General features: G+C 46.9%; 1 protein-coding gene across 1 annotated transcript; it reads left to right on the top strand.

Moving 5' to 3' along the window:
- The first annotated feature begins 537 nt into the window (after positions 1 to 537).
- LOC123449210 (deoxymugineic acid synthase 1) lies at positions 538 to 18,275 on the top strand. Its single transcript, XM_045126347.1, has 3 exons — positions 538 to 1,044; positions 17,311 to 17,554; positions 17,661 to 18,275. The coding sequence occupies exons 1-3, from the start codon at positions 749 to 751 to the stop codon at positions 18,063 to 18,065; spliced, it is 945 nt and encodes a 314-aa protein (XP_044982282.1). The 5' UTR covers positions 538 to 748; the 3' UTR covers positions 18,066 to 18,275.
- The last annotated feature ends 6,034 nt before the right edge of the window (positions 18,276 to 24,309 follow it).

Below are 24,309 nucleotides of genomic sequence, written 5' to 3'. Positions count from 1 at the left end.
GTCGATCTGTACCGTTGTACTTGTATCCTATGCGTTCTGGTTATATATTGTCAGATTTTGAAACATTTTCTTTACAAAGATGGCAAAGATTCTTCTGTAATTTACCAGTGGGCTAATTGTTGTTATCGCTGGTTTGTAAAACCATGGCCAAATGCCTCTGGAGGTTCTCTTATTTTTTATAATGCAATGTATGTCAAATCTGAGTTAAATGTATACTTCAGAGGGAAAGAAAACAAAAACACAATGGAGAAATCAATGGCGATATCTTTAGAAAAATGCCATGGGAATAATGGAGTAGTGTGAGTGCGTGACATATCAACCGCCGCTTTGCTTATTCTGGGCTAAGCATGGGTGATGCAGGCATGGACCTGGCTGTGACCTCGCGCCGGCTCTAGCAGGGTGGCATGATGAGCGCCTTTCCTTTCTAGAGCCGTATCGACGAAGGGGTAGATGGATTGCACACGGCAACGCCCAAATCGTAAAAAGACGCAGAAAGCACGCTGCGTCGAGACCAACACTCCCAAAATTTCCGCTTCTTTACAAAGCTGGCAAAAAGCTTTCACCGACACGAGGAGCTCAACCACCCGTAGCAGTGAGCCGAGGCACGTCTCATGCCGTCAACGCCTAGGAGGAGCGCATATATGTGACGACTAACCCCTCCCGCTGCAACCCCGAGTCCACCCTGCCTGCTTCAGAGTCTCAGCTCCCGACCCAGCCCTTCCCTTCCCACACGCCCTCGACTCAACCCATGGGCGCCGGCGATAGGACGGTCGCGGGCATGCCGCGCATCGGCATGGGCACGGCGGTGCAGGGGCCCAAGCCGGACCCCATCCGCCGCGCCGTCCTCCGGGCCATCGAGATTGGGTACCGCCACTTCGACACGGCGGCGCACTACGAGACCGAGGCCCCCATCGGCGAGGCCGCCGCCGAGGCCGTGCGCTCCGGCGCCGTCGCCTCCCGGGACGACCTCTTCATCACCTCCAAGCTCTGGTGCAGCGACGCGCACGGCGACAGGGTCGTCCCCGCCCTCAGGCACACGCTCCGGTACGGCGCCCATCCCCTCCTCCTCCCCTAATTCGCTTGGATTGCGTGATAATTACCGATTAGGACAAGAACTGCTCGTGATTTAGGTCGGGGTATATATATACGTTACAGTTTCTTTTTTATGTACTAACAAATATGACCGTGCGTTGCAACGGGAGGAACAAACTCTCTCATCTTTTTGATGGAAAACAAACGGTACTCTCCTCAACTAAAGCTTACAATTTCTTCCCGTAATGAGGCACAATTTTTCATCTTGTTTTAGCTTACAATTTCTTCCCGTAATGAGGCATAATTTGCCACCTTGTTTTATGGGAAACTCTTACCTTCCAGCGGCGGATCCAAATAAACTGTCCACCGCTTCCTCGTCCCGCGCATCAATCGATTTCTGAAACTGGGGCACAGTTTCTGAAACTGGTCAGTTGTTTTAGAGAAACTGTCCAGCCGTGCTCCGCCCCGACGACCTCGCGTCGCCGGCCTGCTGTGGCTCGCCGTCCGCTGCTGCAGCCCCGCCGCCCCCTCTGCTGCCGGCCTGCTGCTTCCCTGCCACCCCCTCCGCCACGGTCCCGCACACCCCGCCGTGGTGCGCCGCCGCCGGCCGATCCTGCAGCCACCGGAGCCCCAGCCACCGGCGCCGGAGCCCCCAGCCATCGCCGTCGCGTTCCTGCCGCCGGCTGACTCGCGTCGGCCTTGCCTCCCCGCGCCAGACCGGATCCCGGCTGGGGTAGTGCTTCTGCAACAAGCAAATTGTTTCTGAAACTCGGCCGTTGTTTCAGGAATTAACGGATCCAAAGTTTATTTTTTGCAACAAAGCGAAAGTTTCTGCAACTCGAGCATCGTTTCAGGAATTGCGTCCAGAGAGGATCAGACGCAGCGGATCGGACGGCTACACGCGCGAGATCGAACGGCTGTTCAGGTGGTGGATATTTAACAAATATCCACCGGTAGATGCGTAGCAGTCCCCTTGTTTTATTCATATACACATGGGTCTGTTTTCGACCGAGCTCTGTTTTAGAATGCATCGCCTGGCAACAGGGCAGAGGTGGAGGCCATGACGGCCCTCGTCGGCGAGGACCTAGCCGGCTCCCTGCTCGCCACAATCAACGGTCGCTGCTTCAACGAGCTCTTATCTACGCTGCATCCTTGAAAGGGGTGGATCTGGATCGACCGTGCTCACACAGAGGAGGATTGGGATGCGCTCGTGTAAGGAGGGGTTGGACTCGAGGCAGTTGATCGGCCGATAGTGAGCGGCGGCGGCAGAAGAGGAGGAGAGAGATGAGTTGGGGAAGGTGCCTCACCGGCGTCGGTTGTTGCTGACAGTGGAAAACGATAGGGGTAGGGGCACTTCGTGTAGGGGTGGCCACAGCGGCGGGGAACGGCGTTGGCAGTGCACGGCGGAGGGGCGGGGGTCGATGGTGACAGCGCGCGACAGAGGGGCGGGGGTCGGTGGTGGCGGCGCGCGGCGGAGGGGTAGGGGTCGGTGGTGGCGGCGCGCGGTGACATGGCATGGGGCGGCGGCGTGCGGCGACATGGCAGGGGCGGCGGCGCGCTATAGGTGGAGATGAGGTAAGGTCGTGGGTCGTCTGGGCGGAATTTTCTTTCTCGCCCGTACCGGTTCATGTTGACTGAACAATATGACTGCGGGTTGATTTCGATAAAACACAAGGACGTTTTTGCAAAAACACCACGACGACAGAAGCACTCCGTGCTTTATTTTTAGAAAGAGATAATAAAGACCTAGGAAATATAGAATCAATTGGCAATATAAGTACCAACCAGTTGCCAAATTACTGTAAAGAAAAGCTGTTGCTGCTGAAATAAAACCTACTCCACTAAAATTGTACGAAAGCTGCGATAGTTCATTTAAATCGGAGGGAGGGAGTAGCTAGAGAACAAAGAAGAGATATAGAGTCAATTACAACATAGGTGTCTAAACTTAACGTGAAAAGTCAATTTGGTGCTAAAACTTGCATCATACATTGTAACGGTGACAGAACTTGGTTTGGACGTGCATCTACAGTTTCAATCATACTTGTATACGTATAGGATGCTGATGTGGAGCGCTAGCATGGCACGAGGCCTATCCGTTAGTAACCGGGAGGCAGGGCCGAGGGCGTGTTGCCTGGTTTTTCTACAAAAATTCCATGAAACTTTAAGTTTCTCATGAAAAGCCCCTCAAATTTTTTCCTTCAAAAACTGAAACAACACTATTAATATAAAAAATATTGCGCCACCAAGGTCAGAACCGACGACCAATGGCTCTTGGCGGACCTGGTTAGCCACCAGACTATGTATAAATGATAGAGTAGTTGGACAGCTATTCCTAATGAACTATGGAAAAGCAGGAGCAAAAATCTTAAATGGACTGCTGTCACTGCAGCCCTTTTTGACATGTTAGCTTTTTTCTTTCTTAGAATTATGTGGCATTATTTAAGTCATAAATAATGTAAATACAAAGGAAATAAGTAATTTCAATAGTTTTCATGTAATTTTAAAAACTATTTTTATTTAAAATAATGTTCATATAATTCTAGAAATATACTTACTTAAAATAATGTTCATATAATACTAAAAAATGAAAAGAATTTCTGTGTGATTCTGTAAATACAAAATATTATTGAAAAAATAATTAAATAAAATAATATTTATGGTTGACAATAAAATCAAATAATTATAATAAAATTATTATTTATAAATATTTTTAATAATTCATAAAATTATTCATCTATTCAAGTATTTTTAGTCTATACACATGTTTTTGAGAGAAATATTATTATTTAAAGTGATGTTCATGTAATTCTCAAAATTATTAACATATTATTTGATGTTGATGTAATTAAAATGGTAAATATGAATTATATTAGTATATTTAAACTAAAAAACTAATACGTGAAAAATGGGCTGCAGTGACTGCAGTGGTGCAGCCTATGTAAGCCCTATGCACGTGTCTGTTTGTAGGTCATTAGGTATTGTTATCCCATGTATATCGATACTAGTAGTGTGTCTATTTGTAGGTCATTAGGTATTGTTATCCCATGTATATCGATACTAGTAGTTGGTGGGGTAGCTAGCTTGTCTGTTTTGTTACGTTGACGATGCTGGTTTGATCCATGGCAGACATAATTTTTTTGTTATTAATTTCCTCTTCATACTGTTTCATGACCGGTGGCCCAAAGGGTCATAGAGACATTGTTACGTTTCTGAGGCTTTTTAAAAGAAGAAAAATAAAGGGGTTTTTCTGTGACGAAAATAAATTCAATGTGTTGTGCAAAAGAAAGGGCCACACATCCTCGCCCCATCTCCTAGTCACTGACGAATGGGCACGACACCATGCTGTCATGCCACGTCAGCACTTTATACGTATACAAACGTGATTAGCATCTTAGATGCATGGCCAAGCCAAGTTCTATCACTCGTTCAATGTATCCCATAAATTTTAGCATCAAGCTAATTTTTCTCGTCAAGTTCAAGCACGTGTGGTATAATTGACTCAGAGATGTAACATAATAGTACATGGTGTAGAAGCCGTAGATCGACTAGGCATAGATAGATCCGGAGTTACCATGTACTCACCTAATCCCGAACCCGATGAACTCCCTGCTCCGGCCATCGGTGCCGGTGTAGTCGTCGGTGGCGTGAGGGAGGAGGTGTGGTCGTGGGTGGTGTTTCCCGTGAGCACTGCGCAAACCCTAGATCGGAAGGGGATTTAGGTGGGGAGTCTGGCGGCGCGGTGAACCTCGTACCGTGCGCAGATCACAGGGGCCCACCAACCATAACGGGTTGGGCGTCCCCGATCAGGGCGCATAGATCAAGGGCCCGGTGGGCCGTTGGGCCCACGCGGAAGAGATCAACCTAACATTCTTCCCCTTGATCTCAACTTTCACTTTGACTTCATACTTTTATTTATTCCATCACATATAGGCGTGCAGAGCATGTCTCATCGTCACAGCTTGATTGCCGATAGAATCATACAGCCACAACACACCTTTTGTTTTGAAACAAATTCATTTACTTCTGGGCCTCTTATTATCTAGGGATCATAGGCTTTCCATCAAACCCATGCCGGCTAAGTGTTCCTTGAACACACTGGGTGGTAAGCCTTTCGTTAGCGGATCCGCAAGCATATACTTCGTACTTATATGCTCGAGACTTATAGTTTGATCCTGGATTTTATCTTTCACAACATAATACTTTATATCTATTGTCTTGGTAGCATTGTTGGACTTGTTGTTGTGAGCGTAGAATACTGCGGGCTGGTTGTCGCAATATATCTTTAGTGGCTTGTGGATACAATCTACCACTTTCAAGTCGGGTATAAATTTCTTTAGCCATATCACCTGCCCGGTGGCTTCAAAACATGCTATGAACTCTGCTTGCATCGTAGACGATGCAACTATGGTCTGTTTAGAGCTTTTCCATGAAATAGCTCCCCATGCGAGAGTGAACACGTACCCAGACGTGGATTTTCTATCATCTCTATCTCCCGCAAAATCGGCGTCGGAGTACCCTTTTATCTCTAGGGAATCAGATCGCCTATATGTCAGCATGATTTCCTTTGTGCCTTGCACATAACGCAAAGCTTTCTTTGCCATCTTCCAGTGCTCTTGGCCTGGATTTGCTTGATATCTACCGAGTACTCCGGTGATAAAAGCTAAGTCAGGGCGTGTGCACACTTGTGCGTACTGTAAACTTCCAATAGCCGAAGTATATGGTACTGATTTCATTTCATTGAGCTCATACTGATTCTTGGGACATTGATATTTCCCAAAACTATCGCCCTTGACTATGGGAGCAGGTGTGGCTTTGCTCTTATGCATATTATAATTTTGGAGAACTTTCTCTAAATATGCTTTCTGTGAGAGTCCTAAGACTCCATTCTTCCTGTCTCGGTGAATTTCAATGCCCAAAACATATGAAGCTTCACCAAGGTCTTTCATGTCGAAATGTGAGGATAAAAACTTCTTTGTCTCTTGTAGTAGACCAATACCATTGCTTGCAAGCAAGATATCATCCACATACAAGATTAGGAAAATATATTTCCCATGTTTAAACTTAGCATAAATGCAATTATCCTCAACATTTTCTTGGAATCCAAATCTTTTAATGGTATCATTGAACTTGATGTACCACTGTCTAGAGGCTTGCCTTAGCCCATAAATGGATTTCTTTAGATGGCAACCTAGATCTTCCTTGCCTTCCATGATAAAACCCTTGGGTTGTTTCATGTAGACATCTTCTTCTAAATCACCGTTTAGAAACGCCGTCTTTACATCCATTTGATGCAGCTCTAAATCAAAATGAGCAACTAGTGCCATGATGATTCTGAAAGAATCCTTACAAGAGACCGGAGAAAAGGTCTCGTTGTAATCTATCCCTTCTCTTTGTGTAAATCTTTTTGCCACAAGTCGGGCTTTATACTTGTCTACATTCCCATTAGAGTCATACTTTGTTTTGTAGACCCATTTGCAGCCTACTGTCTTTGCTCCTTTAGGAATAATCTCTAAGTCCCAAACATGATTGGAACTCATCGATTTCATCTCATCTTCCATTGCCTCTATCCATTTTGATGAGTGAGGGCTTTTAATGGCCTCCTCATATGTGGTGGGATCACCTTCCATGTGGGCCATTTCTATATTGTATACTTTATTATTAGTAGAAATAGCGGGTCTTCTTGTTCTATTAGACCTTCTAAGTGCCTCATTGTCGGGCACACTTTCTACTATTTCTTGCTGCACTTTCAATTCATGATCAACAACGGGTTCAGTCGGCTCCTGAAGGACAGGTTCCGGGTCTTCTCCCGCAGTTGTCATGGTTGGAGTTACATCGGGTAGTGAGAAAAATGGCTCTTGAATTATCGGAATGGGTGCATGGACCCTTTTCTCCTCAAGATCAATTGTTCGAGCTACCCGGCTCCCCCTCATCATCTCGTCCTCTAAGAAGACAGCATGTCTCGTTTCCACAAACTTTGTGTATCTTTCTGGACAGTAGAAACGAAAACCTTTTGACCTATCAGGCTAGCCAATGAAATGGCAACTCACTGTCTTCGGGTTTAACTTTCCAAGATTTGGATTAAACATTTTGGCCTCCGCAGGGCATCCCCACACTCTTAAGTGTTGTAGGGATGGCACTCTTCCTGTCCAGAGCTCGTGCGGTGTTTTGGGCACCGACTTGCTTGGAACTCTGTTGAGAATGTGAATGGCGGTTTTAAGCGCCTCCATCCACAATCCCAACGGGAGGTCTGAGTAGCTCATCATGCTGCGTACCATATCCATGAGAGTACGGTTGTGCCTTTCAGCTACTCCATTTTGCTGAGGCTCGCCCGGCATGGAATACTGGGCAACAATGCCAGTCTCTTGCAATAATTTTGCAAAAGGTCCAGGGACTTGGCCATATGGAGTGTGTCGACCGTAGTACTCCCCCCCACGGTCAGACCTCACTATCTTAATCTTTTTATCAAGCTGATTTTCAACTTCAGCTTTGAATATCTTGAATTTATCCAATGCTTCATGTCGGTCTTTGATTGGATAAATGTAACCGAAGCGGGAGTAATCGTCTGTGAACGTTATGAATGAATCATAACCGTCCACACTTTTCACCGGAAACGGTCCACAAATATCAGTGTGGACAATTTCCAGTGTTCCTGTGCTTCGGTTTGCTCCTTTCTTTATCTGTTTTACATATTTCCCTTTAATGCAATCCACGCATTGTTCTAAGTCAGAGAACTCCAACTTTGAAAGAATTTCATTTTTGATTAATCTTTCTATTGTCCCGTTGGAAATATGGCCCAATCGACAGTGCCATAGTTTCGAGGAGTCGTGAGTTCTTTTTCTTTTCTTTTGATCGTTGTTCGACGAAGTACTTTGTTCATTCACATTCAACACATAGGGCGCTTTTTCACATAGCGATAATAAATAAAGCTCATCATGAAAAAATGCATCCCCAACATAATCATTATGAGACCAAATGGCGCATTTGCCATGTCCAAAGAAACATTGATAACCATCTTTGTCTAAACAGGAAACACTTATTAAGTTCCTATTACATGAAGGTACGAAAAGCACATCCCTAAGCAGAAGTTTGAAACCACCGGCTAGCTCCAAGGAGACGTCACCCACAGCTTCAACTTCGGCTTGGACACCGTTCGCAACTTCAATTCCTCTTGAATTTCTTGGCAAAGTTATCGTCGAACTGAATCCCTGTAAAGAATTTGCAACATGAACAGTTGCACCTGAGTCAATCCACCAAGTAGATTTCATAAACTTTGTATACAAGGATTCATTAACAAAAGGAACTATATCTTTACCTCTCTTCGCCATGAAGGTCTTTAGAAAAACAGGGCAATCCTTCTTGTAGTGCCCTTTCTCCTTACAGTGGACGCAAGTTTCCCTGTCCACTGGAATGTGCCTATGCTGAAAATAGACAGGAGCTTTGCCATTGCCATTGCCATTGCCCTGTGGCTTGGAGGGAGAAGCTTTGTTGGGCGGAAAGCCCTTCTTCTTTTCCTTCACATAGTTGATAGATCCACCATGTGAGGCCTTAATCCTCTCCTCCTGAGTGCACATTGCGATGACCTTTTCTATGTCCCAAGTCTTGGGCTGCATGTTGTAGTTGACAACAAAAGTCTCGAACTCCTTGGGCAAAGATGCCATCACCAGGTGGACAAGGAGAGCTGGTTTTATCTCCAAATCCGCATCCATAGGTTTGAGCTTAGCCGCCGTGTGGCTCATCCTAAGGATGTGCTCCCTTATGCCATGGCCACCACCATGGTAGCTCTCTGTCACCAGCTGTTTGATCAACTGGGTAGCATACGTCTTAGAAGAGCCAGTAAACTGACTCTTAATCTTATTCAGCATTTCTTTTGCCGTAGGGCAATCAGCAATTGATCCCACGATAGTGGTCTCAATGGTGTTCTTTATGAACGTCAAACATTTCTTGTTGGCATTCAACCATAGCCTGTTGCTGATGGAGTGGGACATGACCTCCTTTTCATAATTTCCTTTCTTTTTATCCCAGCTCTCATCATCCTCATCAGCCTCTCTGACTGGGTCTGCAGGTGCAGCTGGCTGTGGTTCCTCCAGCACCCAGTCTACCTCTGCAATGCAGAGGGCCATGTCCACCTTCTTCCTCCACTCAGAGTAGTTGTCTCCCCTGAGTGTCGGAATTTCCTTGAGGCAGCTCATCAGATGGAAACCTCCTGAAATCACCAAATAAGCGAAGTCAGTACGACAATCATATGCATTAATAACGTTGGTTAACTGTGACGCCCTCGATTTAATCGTACGCTAATTATACACGCAAATGCGTACGACCAAACCCAAGGACTCACGGGAAGATATCACAACACAACTCTAGACACAAATAAAATAACATCAGCTTCATATTACAAGCCAGGGGCCTCGAGGGGGAGCTCGATAAACACACGAGTCAGCGGAAGCAACAAATATCTGAGTACAGACATAAAACATGGGGTGCCTTAGAGAAGGCTAGCACAAAAGATACAACGACCGAACGAGGCGAGGCCTCCTGCCTGGGAACCTCCTAACTACTCCTGATCATCAGCGGCCTCCACGTAGTAGTAGGCACCGTCGGGGTAGCAGTCGTCGGCGGCGGGGACCTCCATCTCCTGGGCTCCATCATCTGGTCGCAGCAAACGGATCAAGGGGACAAGGGGGGAGCAAAGCAGCGGTGAGTACTCATCCAAAGTACTCGCAAGTCTTACATCAGAACTATTCTAATTATGCATCAGTATCAAAGAAAGGGGGGTGTATATGTGGACTGACTGCAGCAATGCGAGAATAGAGAGAGAAGACCTAGTCCTATCGAAGACTAGCATCTTCGGGGTCTTGCAGCAATAGACGAGAGTAGAACAGGGGGTAACACATAAATAGTCATATTGTTGCAGCAATATTAAAGTGAGGTCACGCCTAAAGATCCTCCCTCGACTCCCTGCGAGGAAGCAATCCCGAGGCAAACTAATTCCAATTAAGTAAAAATTGTAGTTGTAAAAGATCGGGGCACAACTCCAAGTCGTCCTGTAACCGTGGACACGGCTATCCGAATAGTTAATTTTCATCCCTGCAGGGGTGCACCACATGTCCCGTCACGCTCGATAACACTCTGGCCGGACATACTTTTCTGGGTCCTGCCCGGCCTCGGAATATCGACACGTCGCAGCCCCACCTAAGACTAATCAGAGAGGCCAGCTCGCTGGTCTAACTCCTAAGCACAAAGGGTTCGTGGGCCCAGTTCCCCTTCACGCTCCTGCACGTGGCGTGGGCGGCCGACGTCAGTCCTAGCATCCCTTAATCACAAGCGCAATGCATCTTGGGACCACTCGGGCGCGCGCCGCTACATTGCTGGCATCTGAAAAGCTTCGGCTGATACCGCGACGCCGAGTACCCATAATTCTTCCCGCGTAGCCGGTTAGTGCGAAAACGTCTCCGACCAACCCAGATCAAATACCCAAATCCATTAGCATTTTAATTAGGCCACCAACACAATCTCACGGGAAACCACCCGTCTACAACTAATCACCAATGATCCCAGTAACATGGTCGAGTAACTGTGTGGTTGTAACATCGGGGGGAACCCGAGGTATCACCCTCGTTGGATTCCGAACGATGTACCCGTCAAGGTGGGCTTAGAGGAATCACCCTCGGGGGTCCCACACTTGAGGGGTTGCACGACAGGGGCGTCATCGGGAATGGGGAAAGAGGAATCACCCTCGATAACCACGACCGACTAGCTATACTACAGAGATATCATCAGGAGTACTTAGTGAGGTGTCACCCTCGGTACCCGATAGTATCTCTGTAGCGTCGTACAACGAAGGGGGGGGGTATGTGCTGTGTCGGGCCTGGCTCGTCGATCAAAGATCGAGATTTGAAAACAAGCGGGGCAACTGAACTACGGGGTCAGAGGGGATGACTGCTCCACCTATACTAAGCAGGTTAAAGGTACAGGACTGAAAGTAGCAGTTCATCAAAAACAGGCTATGCATCAGATATAGAAGCTAACTACAACAGTAGCAAAATACTAATGCAAGCAGTAGGAAGAAAGACATAGGCGATATAGGAATGATCAAGGGGAGTTTGCTTTCCTTGCTGCTCTGCGGCAAAGGACTGATCGGCAGGGTCGTAGATGTACCCGACGGCAGCGTCAGTCTCGGGGTCTACCGGTAAGAAGAGGGGGAAGAAACAATAAATAATAGCACCGATGCAACACAAAGCATGACATGGCAAGATGCAGGCTAGACATGAGCTAACGCAGCAACATCCGTCATAGACGGGTCGGAAGAATATCTGACGATATTTTCCGGGTCTCGGGCTACTACCGGTTATACTGGAAACGATGGAAAAGTTCCATGTTTGCTATGCTAGGGACGCGTGACAGACGAACGGGTCGTGTATCCGGGTTCGTCTCGTTCTGCTGATCAACTTTCATGTTGAAAATATTTTGATCTGACTTACGAATTATTTTATATTAATTTTTAAAGTTTTATTTAATAATTAGGAATTAAAAACAGATTTAAATATTTAATAAAATCCTATTATGACATCATCGCGATGTCATGCTGACATCAACATTTGACTGGTCAACTGACCAGCGGGTCCCGAACGTTATAGGCACAAGTTTTTATTAAGATTAATTATTAATTAATCAGATTAATTTAGTGGGGGACCCACGTGTCATACTCTAATTATTCTAATTAATTAATTTAACTAATATATCTATTTATTTATTTAATAAAAACATTATTTTTTATTATTTATATTAACTATCGCGTGGGGCCTCCCTGTCATAGACAGCGGGTGCGTTGGCCCCACCGGTAAGTGACCCTAGGCCAAAAACACATTTTTAATCACAAATACATAACCATACAAATGTCGTATTTCTCCAAATGCCTATATACGCAAATACATACATAAATACGGGTATCAAATACATACATACATACATACATACGGAATACAACATTTGTTTTTTTTTATTTTCTTTCAAAACTCTCATCTCCCTCTCTCTGTTAACAAATATAACAGAGAGGTTCTTTGCTAACTCCACATAGAAGAACCAAATGTTCAATCCTTCCTACCGGAGTCTACCGTCCACGGATCAGGGTTCCGTTTGCCGGAACGGAACCGGGGCGGCGAGGAGAACGACATGGTGGGAGGAGCCCGAGGAGGGGCTCACCGACGTTGACGGGAGGGGCCGGTGAAGCTGGAGTTCGCGGGAAGCGGCGGTGACGGCGAGGAGGAGGACGAGGCGGGTGACGGTGACGGCGCTGTTCCGGCGAGGAAGAGGCGTAGGGGAGGCCCGGTGGGGGAGGGGCTCGCCGGCATGGTGAAGGGGCCGAGGGGCCGGTCTCCCTGCCCGGTCCCTCCTGGACCGAGCGGGAGGAAGGGGGGCGCGACGGGGGGGAGGCCCCTGGCCTGGGTCGGCCGGCCAGGGAGGATCCCGGGAGGGCCTCGGCCGCCGGAGGTGTTGGAGGTCTGGCCGACCGGGGGGGGGGGGGGTCCTCGGTGAGGAGGCAGGGGGGCCGCCGACGGGGAGGGGAGGAGGTGGAGAGGCTCGGGTGAGAGGGAGGCCGTGGGGAGGGAGAGAGACCTGGGACCGGCGAGGTGGGGAGAGCCGGCGGGATGGGGAGGTCTGGGGCTCGGCTCGTGGGTTGCAGGGGCTCCAGTGGGAAGGGACTCGGTCCCTGGGGGGATGCGAGCCAAGAGGAGGGGGGCGATGCGGGGAAAGTGGGGGGGGGGGGGCAGGGGCGATTGGATCGAGGGGAGGGAACCCTCGGGTGGATCGGGAGTGGGGCGTGGGGTTAGGTGGGACGTGGGTGGTCGAGGCGGGAGTCCAGGGGTGGGGTGGCGGCGGCTCAGGGAGAAAACGGGAGTGCGGGGGGGGGGGGGGAGCCGGGGGATAGCGTTAGGGTTTGGGGGAGGGGGCGCGGGGGCCTGGCCGGTTGGGCCACTAGGCCCAGTTGGGCCAGGTGGGGGGGGGGGGTTCGGTTGCTTGCCTTTTTTTTATCATTTGTTTTTCTTTCTTTTACTTTCTGACATCCTATCATTATTATTTTCTTATATATTTATATCTTTCTGTTCTAATTATATAGGACTTTTAATACAATTAAAAATGTCCGATTGGTTTTTATAACATATTAAGGAATTTCAATAACTCTCCCGACATTTTTACTTAACATCACGAAACGTTTCTCGTTCGACTTTATTCGTAAATTTCGAACTCGACTGGGTTTTCGACTAACACGAGATCCACGATAGAATTTATGATGACGTGGCTTCACTAGCGTGGGATTACTGTCGCTTGACTACAGGAGTTGCTGTAGCACCAATCCGGGGATGTCACGTTAACATAATCATATAATTGCCTATGCATATTAATCTACATTACCGTTGGGCAAATGATAGAAATAAATGCATCATTTTGCAATATGCAATATGACCGTGTGATTAAACAACGTCATATTCCATATTGCTTTTAGCAGCGGAAAACGTGAAATAAAATTTCATGTGCCTCATAACTTAACAGAAAATAATTTTGACATTTAAAATAAAATTCATGAACTTTATTAATGCTTTTATAAAATTCATGAACTATTCCTTTTCTGAGAAAGCTATTTTATTTTCAAAAACCCTTTTACTTTTCTTTACAGAAAAAATATAACAATTCTGTATAAAATTACAGAAGCTTTGAACATTTTTACTTTCTATTTTTCTAAACATATTTTCATAGAAAAAACGTCTAGAAAACACTTTTTTATCTGTCTAGATAGACAGAGAACGAAAATTCCTTAAAAAAGGAAAATGGCCGAGGCCTTTTCTTTCTTGGGCCGGCTTCGGCCTGGGTCGGCTTGCTCTCGCTGGCCAGAGGCATTGCCTCGGCTGCGGGTGGGCCTTGGCCTGGCGCAGCTCGCGGTCTGTTAGGCCCAGCCGCCCCTCCTGGCGCTAGGGTTTCCCCTGGAGGGCATCTCAGCCGTCCGGGTAGATCCAACGGCGCAGCGCGCCGCTCGGAGGATCAAAACCAGTGAGCCGGTGGGGAGGGGAACCCTACCCCTCATTTTCCCCTTCCCCAGCCCGCCGCTCTCGCTCTCGTCCAGGGGACCGAGCGGCGACTGAGCCGTGCTCGAGAGATGAGGCGAGACTTGCTCTGCTCTGCTCGTCGGGGTTGGACGACGGCGGGCCGGGCCCTTCCCTCACGCGATGGCTCTAAGGCCCCGCCAAGGTGGCCTCTCGTCGCCCCTCTTGCGAGCCGGCGGGCTTTCTTCCTCTTGCCGGCTCGGCTTCTCTGTGCGGCGGCGTCTCGCCCCGCCGGAGAGGGCCCCGGCCGGCTACCTTTGCTCTCTCTTGCGTGCGTCCCTCGCGCGGAGGCTCTTGCCCCGCCGGGGAGGGTCAGATCTGCCGCCGGCCTTTACACCATGTCATGCAGCGGCGGCCCCCTCCGCTCCTCTTGCCGGTGCGCGCCCTCTCCCGAGGGAGAGTGCGCCGCCGTCAAGGGGGCGTTGGGGTGCCATCCACCCTGCCTTTGGCTCATATGTTTTTCTTTACAGAGAAAAGGAGCATGGCGCCGTGGCCTCCCGTTTCGCCGGTGGCGCGTTCCTTTGCGGGGAGCGCGTCGCCGTCGAGTGGGTTGGCCGTGGTGCCTCGTTGCCATTCTCTCTATCTTTTGCCTTTTCGGATCTTGATCCGACATGTTTTCTTTTGTCCTTGTTTTGCATCGTTCCCCCCTTCTTTTTGTTTTTCTTTTCGGATCTTGATCCGTACTTAGCCCCCGAGGGGGTAGGTTCTTCTTCCCCGCACCTCGGCTTGCCGATGCGTGTGGGGATCGAGAGGAACAGGCGCGGCCTTGCGGCGGCGCTTCTTTTCCGACGAGGTCGTAGCCATCCTCGGTGCCATGCCCATCTAGGGTTCGTAGGGGTGGGGAAACATGTTTTCTTTTCTTTGTACCGAATAAATCTCTGCCTAGTGGCTCTGATACCAATGTAGAAGCCGTAGATCGATTAGGCATAGATAGATCCGGAGTTACCATGTACTCACCTAATCCCGAGCTCGATGAACTCCCTGCTCCGGCCATCGGTGCCGGTGTAGTCGTCGGTGGCATGAGGGAGGAGGTGTGGTCGTGGGTGGTGCTTCCCGTGAGCACTGCGCAAACCCTAGATCGGAAGGGGATTTAGGTGGGGAGTCTGGCGGCGCAGTGAACCTCGTACCGTGCGCTCCGGCTCCCACCACTTTATATATAGCGCAGGTCACAGGGGCCCATCAACCATAACGGGTTGGGCGCCTCCGATCAGGACGCATAGATCAAGGGCCCGGTTGGCCGTTGGACCCACGCGGAAGAGATCAACCTAACACATGGAACCATTGCATACAAGATGCTGCGGGCTAAGTTTGGTAAGGAAGTATTAAAAAAACCGCAGTATTTTAATCAATAGGTACAAGATACGCAATTTTTGACGTACCAAAGAATCTTGAAGTATTGAAAATACTGTGACCCGTTTGACGAGTGCTTATATGCGTCAACGAAATTAGCTAGCTAGCAATGAGATATTTACAATGAGGACGGTGCACTGAAGGCTAGCTAGCCTGACGCACTGAACGGCCATGTATAAGTTATAACAACCAGCAGCATGCACAAAGCGAGCTTACAGGAAAAGAAGGTAGTTCAACCCGACGCAGAGCTGCAGGCGGCTAAACGTGGACTCGCTCTCCAAGTTCAAGGGTGCCTCGTTGCTCTCAGCTCGCACGAAGGGGTACGAAGCGGCCGCGCAGAGGCATGTGCCAGCGTCGAGAGGCGGGAGGTTAAGGCTGGCCATGGTGGGGGTATCATAGCTAGTAACATAGTCTCGGGACTAACAAACATGATGATGTGACAAGTAATTAAAGAAGAGAGAGAGGGTTAGAGTAACATAGGTACTTCCTCAGTCTCGGTGCATTAGGCATCTTACGAAAATCAAATAATCCCAAAACACTAAGGCACATTAAAGTAGTACTAGTTGCATGTATATTAATTAGACCACATCTATTAATTGAAGGACCAATGCATGCAATTTATGCTGCACACTTTTTGGATTTCAAGAGGTCTTCTAACTAATAGCACGTTTTCAGTTGAGAAAGGAATGGTGTGATTGGTTTCCTCTGCAATTTAATTTTCTTCTCCTACCCAATCTATGCGTGCCTAGGTTGCAGTGCATCTCCTAAAATGCCTAATGCACCGAGACGGAGGGAGTAGATACCGTATCATGTTAAATGTTATGCTACTATGTGTCATGCATGTCAATAAATGAGATCAACTATGATACTAGTTTATGATACTATGTACTATAAAGGTAGTGTCATACAATAATAATATATGCATGATACTACTATATGTTACTCCCTACTATGAGCAGCCTAAAGATCAGCATACCCACTCTCCTCTCTTCTTTGCTGTCTCTTGGTTTGTCCTCGATGGAAACGATACCCAAAGATGAAATGCTGGCTGTAACTTAGAGGGAGCGAGAAGATAACGAGGGCGGCATTTCTTTCGCGTGCTCTGCTTTTAAAAAAGAGGTTGAGGGTTCTTTTTTTATAACAGTGAAAATACCGTGGTTCTGTAAATACTACAGTTTTAATATCACAGTTTTCACTCATAGCCAAACAGCTCATGGTAATTAAAACTACGGTATACAGGAAAACTTTAGTATTCGTGGAATACTCCAAAAATATTCTGTTATCAAACAGGGTAGGTATGGGTGCTCCAGTTGAGTTTGCTGCTTGAATACCCCACTAGGAAGGAGGGAAATGGGTTTTGGCAGGCAGGCTAACACCCCATCGCTTGTCCTAGCCGCCTACACGGTTCTCGATGCCGTAAGATTACCATTTTCATGTGCATCTATCTTTCAGGCATATCAGTTGAGCCCACACATCAACGGTGTAGGTGATCCAAGTTCCAACGAGCGCGGATCGTTCTCACACCGCACTGATCTGGTCTGACAACCTAAACGAGAAAACCAGTAGAAATTCACTGTCGCGTAAAGCCAACTTTGCAATTCCCAGAAGACACTAGCTGGAGTAAGCAGGGTTAGCTAGCTCCAAATTCAGGTCAAATCAGTCCAGTGGTGCGTCATCGGTCGCCTCTCTCACTCTCACGGGCACTGAACCCAACATTGCAAATGCACTTTTGCGCTATCGTGAAACTGAATATACTCTTTTGGTTATAATAAAAGATGGCCTATGACAGGAGTTACTTAACGACGGTGCATTCGCGCCAATGACACTGCAGGAATCTCCAGATGGAGTACGTGGACCTGTACCTCGTCCACTGGCCGGTATCCATGAAGCCCGGGCGGTTCAAGGCCCCCTTCACGGCGGAGGACTTCGTGCCGTTCGACATGCGGGCCGTGTGGGAGGCCATGGAGGAGTGCCATAGGCTGGGCCTCGCCAAGGCCATCGGCGTCGCCAATTTCTCCTGCAAGAAGCTCGACACCCTCCTCTCCTTCGCCACCATCCCTCCCGCCGTCAATCAGGTCGCTACACATTCCTACATACTACGTCTAATCAGTTTTGTTTACAAAGAAAAGAGTGCAAATCGATCATACGACCAAGTGAAGTGAGTGACCGGTCATTTTGCAGGTGGAGGTGAACCCTGTGTGGCAGCAGAGGAAGCTGAGGGAGTTCTGCAGGGGCAAGGGCATCCAGCTGTGCGCCTACTCGCCGCTTGGGGCCAAGGGCACGCACTGGGGCAGCGACGCCGTGATGGACGCCGGCGTCCTGCAGGACATCGCCGCGTCCAGGGGCAAGAGCGTGGCGCAGGTGTGCCTGAGGTGGGTGTACGAGCAGGGGGACTGCCTCATCGTCAAGAGCTTCGACGAGGCCCGGATGCGGGAGAACCTGGACGTGGACGGCTGGGAGCTCACGGAGGAGGAGCGCCGCAGGATCGCCGAGATCCCGCAGCGCAAGATCAACCTCGGCAAGCGCTACGTGTCCGACCACGGGCCTTACAAGTCCCTCGAGGAGCTCTGGGACGGCGAGATATGAGTAGCCTGTGGAGACCGACTGGCCTGCCGGCGTACCAGCGTTTGTCATCCTCGGCCATGGATGGCTGGTTGATTGGGGGACAGCTTTGCACTGATTTCCCTTGGAATAAATCAATAAAACGATGTGTTGCGTTTCAGTGAATGAATGAAGATGTTTGCTACTAGTACCGAATGTGCCAAGGGAGTAAAGAGATTGGGATCGTTATGCGTACTGACTGTCTGCAGAGGTTCGGGGAAACGAACCCCATGTTGAAATTCTGTCGATTGCACCCTGTCAAATCAGGATTGTTGACGTGACCAGGATTGGGCTGGGCTGCAAGGTGCATGCGCGAAAAAGACTGGGTCAGCCCAGTCGGGCCATCTCGCTCTTCACGCGTGATTTTTTTTTTGCGAAAATTAAAAAAATGAAGAAAAAAGTTTATGAATTTTGAAAAAATAATCATGGATTTAGGAAAAGTGCAACGATTTTGAAAACAAGAAAATGGATTTTCAAAATTAAAATTCATGGATTTTCGAAAGCATTCTGAAGTCCGTAGGTTATTTTATACGTAGGAAGCACCTGAAATTAAAAGGGAGCCACCCCGTGCAGTATTTTTTTTTTGTTTTTTTAACAAAATAAAACTCAAGTGGACCTGTCCAGCAAGGAGTAGGGTGTGCGCCCTTTGAAAATTGTTTTGAATGAAAAATTTAAAACGGGTTGGTCAATCAGATGAATCCCGATTGACACGATGTCAGTGTTCAATTTATACCGGGATTCCATAATTTAGGATGCAATTGATAGGGATTTCAACTTAGGGGTTCTTTCCACCCGATCAATACAAGTTTAAGGTTTAAATTAGATTTTCGCCAAAACAGAAGTGAGGCAGCGGCGGCGGGTTTCATCGTGGCCGTATGCCGCATGCCGTTTGCTAGGGCATGACCGGCCGAGCAACTGAACCGCTGCTTGCCAAGCTCGCCATAATGGGTGGCGGAGCATCCCACTGCCGATGAGCCGTCGTGCCAACCCGCCGGGCCCGATAATGAATGACCGACCGAGCAACTGAACCGCTGCTTGTCAGGCTCGTCAATGGGTGATGGAGCAGCCCACTACCGACGAGCAGTCGTGCCAACCCGCCGAGCCCGACAATGCCAGCCCACTGTCGGCGAGCAGTCGTGCCAACCCGCCGGGCCCGACAATGCCAACCCATTACTGGCGAGCAGTCGTGCCAACCCGCCGAGCCCGACAATGCCGGTGGAGTGCCGCGCGGGGCGCAACCCTTTAGCTAGCTCTTGCTCGGCGGCCAGTTGGCCAGCACGATCAGTCAGATGTTGCGGTGCCGGTGCTAAGCGTAAGCCAAGTGCGTGAGAAACGAGAGAAAGAAGACGAGAAATAAAATCTTGTATCCTCTATGTAATCTTATGCTCTTTAATTTTAAAGATCCTACATTTAATTAAGGTCTTCAATTAAAACTGAATCGCTCAAATTTAACTGAGTCAACAATTTTCCAAAGCTTTCTCACTCAACTCATTTATATTATACACCATGCTCCCTAATTTTTAAATATCTCATAATTAACTGAGGTAATCAATTTAGAATTGGATCATCCGGTTTTGACCGGGTCAACAATTGCTCAAGCTCTTCCGTTCAATTCTTTTAATATTTCATTTAATTGAGGTATTTAATTTTAAATTTGGCTTACAATCTTGACTTGTCCAACATTTTTTCAAATCAATTAGCAACAACCGACCTAACTAACCTATAAAAACATATCAATCGGCACACCCTTCCATCACTTAAACAAAAGAAGCACCACGCTGTGATATTGTAGCATCATTATAGTACATGCAACCATCGACGCAGAAATTTTCCCACATAAATATATAGATTGGTTAGCGGATAACACATAATAACACCATAAAAGACCCATCAAATCATCGTATTATAAACACAAAAAAAACACACTCCATCATCTTCCTACCTGCCAAACTAAATATGACATTGGTTCCAAATTATAAGGGGTATTAGTTTTCTGAAAGTAAAATTTCTTTAACTTTGAACAAGTTCAGAGAAAAAATATTGACATCCACAATATTAAACTAAAAAGTATGAAAATTCATTTCAGATGAATCTAGTCATACCGATTTGATATTATGATTTTGATATAATTCTCTATACATTTAATCAAACTTAGAAGATTTGACTTTTCAAAAAGATAATACACCAGATATTTTGAAAGAAAGTGATTTTTTTCTAGAACCTAACATCAATGGTGCAACAAAGGGTGGCCAACCCTTCTAGAAACATTATTATGCTCCCTAGTTTTAAAAACTCCATATTCAATTGATGTTTTTAATTGGAATTGGGTCACTCGATTTCGACCGGGTCAATAATTTTTCAAAGCTCTCCCATTCAATTCTGCTATACTATACAATATTCTTCCTAATTTCTAAGGCCACCCAATTAATTGGGGTTTTCAATTTAGAATTGATCATTTTATTTTGACCGGGTCAACAATTTCTCCAGAGCACTCCTATTTAGGTCTTTTACTTCACCGTGTCCTCTAATTTTAAAATTCTTTCATTCAATTGAGGTATTTGATTTTAAATTTGGTTTACAATTTTGGCCAGGCCAACGAATTTTCAAATCAATCAACACCAACTAGCCTTTTAAAACCATATAATTCCCGTGTGCCCTCCTAGCACCTAGAAAAAAAAGAAGTGTGACCATGTGATAATGCAACACCAATATAGTATATGCAACCACCCATGTAGAAATGTTTCCACATAAATATATATTGGTTAGCAGATAACACATAAAAACATCACGAAAGACCCACCAGATCATCGAATTATTAAAAAAATAAAACATACTCCATCATCTCCATCACTCGACAAACTCAATATTTTATTAGTTCAATAATATAAGGGGTATTAGTTTTTTAGAAAGCCAAATTTCTATAGCTTTGCAAGTTCAAAGGAAAAAATATCGACATCCACAATACTAAACAAAAAGTATGGAAATTCATTGCATGATGAATCTAATCATACCAATTTGATATTATGGATTTTGATATATTTTTCTACAAATTTGATCAAATTTAAAAAGTTGTCTTTTCAAAAAAGTAATACACCTTATATTGTAAAACAAAGTTGATTTTTTTTATGAAACTCAACAACATCAACGGCACAACAAAGCACGTCCAAGGCCCAAACCTTCTTGTAAAGTTCCAATGGATGTAAGTGCGGCATCATGGCTTAACATAATCAAAGTGAATCAATCACATAGGGGTAATTTTAGAGCATCTCATATTGCAACATCAGCCTGCCCCTCATATTACAACACTTATTAAACTCTCAAACCCATACTATTCATGCAACGTTCATTTCATTATACATAATACATGTTATATGAAAAGACAGGCAAACAAGTCTTTTGTTCGTTTGGGTTGGCTGGCAGCATCCGACCACGTTTGAATTTTCATGGGCAGTGCGCCCAACCGAATGACCCATTTGGTTCGCCCATCCGGCCGACGACCAAATGCACACAATTGTTTTTCATACATATATCAATAAAATATTGCACAACCAAATCAATCAAATAGTTTAACATGATAATAAGAAATAGTTTACAATAAAAATCCCATGGTTTTACAATCAAATTTAAATTGTCACCAATACATGAAATAAAAAAAAGCCCATATATCTATTGGTTGCCAAGGTGAGTAGACATGTGCTCAACCAAATCATTTTAAAGGTGGATGTGACTTGCCCAATCACACATTTCTGGATGAAATTAGGTGAGCTCTGCAAAACATTGCCACTCCATACTCACGCACAACATTCCCCCTTGAAGTTGAAACCTTTGGTAAATTGTACATCTTATGATAAAAAAAGCCCAATCACGCATCTTATGATGAAACTCGATAAGTTGTGCAAACGTTGCCGCACATTCATGTTCACACACAACATTGTCATCCTGAAACTGAAACCCTTGATTGTATATACGTTCTGGGCGCTCTACGATCATGTTGTGCATGATCACACAAGCAATCATCACCTCTTAAAGCTTTTGGGTGCTCCAAGTTCTTGCAGGATACTGAACGATGCCCCATTGAGATTGCAAAACACCAAAAACACGCTCAACATCCTTCCTAGCACTCTCTTGCTCTTGGGAAATCTCTTTCTCTTCTCTTCTATAGTTCTCGGGATTGTCTTGACAAGAGTAGTCCACTGTGGATAAATATCGCCAGCTAGATAGTATCCATTGTTGTAGTGGTGGCTATTGATCTCAACATTGACATCCGTGCAATTGCTTTTTTCCCATCCTAGCAAACACTAGAGAACGCTCGAGACATTGATACTGTTGTGAGATCCGGCCATGCCAAAGAAAGAGTGTCAAATTTAGCAACGAACTCAAATATGACATTGCAAGCACGAACATGGCCCTTATACTGCCCCTGCCAAGCAGAAGGGCAGTTTTTCCACTTCCAGTGTATGCAATCTATGCTACCAAGCATCTCCGGGAACCCCGTGTTGTCATTCATTGCCAATAACCGTGCTGTATCAGCAATAGTTGACTCTCTCAAGTACTCCGTTCCAAATACAACTATGGAAGGCCTGCAGAACCTATACATGGACTCAAGGTAGGTGGACTCATTCATCCGGACATACTCATCAATGGGATCATCCAAAACACCGTATGAAAGCAACCGAATGGCAGCAGTGCATTTCTGAAAGAGGAGAAGCTAGTCTTTCCAAGGGAATCCATCTTGCACTCAAAATAGTTATCATACCCAACCACCCCTCCCGAATATGGTTGAACACATGCTTAGCCATACGAAAACGACGCCGGAACATCTGATGTTTGAAGAGCGGGTTGGGATTCTCGAAGTAGTCGTTCCGGCGTAGGAAATGGCCACTCGCTCTGTTGCGATTCAACACTCGCGTGTGCCCCGGTATCGAGATCCTAAACGATGGCCGCCGCCTGCTTATGTGGTCATGGACGACCAACGCAGCTGCCACGATCTCCTCCTCATCGGATGAAGAACCATCCGAATTGCAAAGAACGTTGTAGCAAAAAAACTCGTCGTCGGAATCCATTTGTACCTTGCGGGCAAACCGACGAACAACTTGCGGGCGTCCTGGAAGAAGCCGGCCGGTGAAGAGCCTCGTGCCCCACCGAGACAAGGTAGGAACCGGGGCGGCGGCGCTGATAGATGAGGCGATCGGGAGGGGTGACCTTTCTATGGACGGATGGCTAGCGGCGTCGACGGGACCGGGCGGCATCGACGGAATTGGGTGACGGTGCCGGGAGGTGGGCGGCCAGGTGAGTCGGAGGCGATGGGAGAAAGAGGAGATTGGCCCACGTGCCACCAACTAACAGGCCAGGAGAAAAGGGCGGATGTCACGCGCGTCCGTCTCGTATTCGCGCCGATGCAAATGCTATCCAAATTTGGGCCTGTAATAGATCGCGAACGAACAAAAAACGAACGCGCGATCCATGTCGGTCCTCACGTTGGACCAAGTTTTATGTCCGCGACGATTCAAATAAACACGTGCAGACCAAATGGATCGTCGGTTGGAGTTGCTCTAATATAAGACGTTTTAGATCACTGTGATCTAAAACGTTTTTTATATGGCAGTATTGTGTTGCGTCAGTTTGGGGATGGTGGTGATTGGAGACGCCAAGTTCTTACTTTTGATCCGGACCAAAGCTACCGAAGAAATCATGAGGCAAGGCTCAGGGCCCCAAGGGTAAACCAGTCGTGGAGCATATTCTCTTCTCTTTAATTACTGCAGTAAATGTGTCCTCCATCGCGTGTGCTTTTGTTTTAGCTGGGGACCGGTTCACAGGGAATTCAGCACCGGATGAAATGGATTGCACTCGCGCAGGTGCTGACCGACCCGACCGACCCGTGCGGTAAAAGCTGTTCACGTCAAGGACGCACGCAGGCCAGGAGTAAAGGCATTTTTTGGTTCCTTTTGCAAAAGAACTTTTCTCACCCACGCACTGATGCAGTGATGCTGCTGCTGGCGGTGCTGCTAGCCTCTGATGCACTGCTGCACGAGGCAGCAACCACAGGTATAGCTTGCAGGAGAATGCGTTTTTACTATGGAAGGAATTGATTCCATCGTAAAACACACACAATGGAATTGGGACCATTCTTCAGCGAATTAGGGGAGGACAATGATTTTTGCTAAAGGAGAAAAATCCAATTCTTGATGTCCTTCTTGACCCGGCATCTCTCTTGAACACTTTATTGGAT

The sequence above is a fragment of the Hordeum vulgare genome, chromosome 4H (assembly GCF_904849725.1).
Source record: "Hordeum vulgare subsp. vulgare chromosome 4H, MorexV3_pseudomolecules_assembly, whole genome shotgun sequence".
Classification (NCBI taxonomy): domain Eukaryota; kingdom Viridiplantae; phylum Streptophyta; class Magnoliopsida; order Poales; family Poaceae; genus Hordeum; species Hordeum vulgare.
The sequence above is the reverse complement of the archived record's forward strand: the minus strand, read 5'-3'. Positions and strand labels throughout refer to the sequence as shown.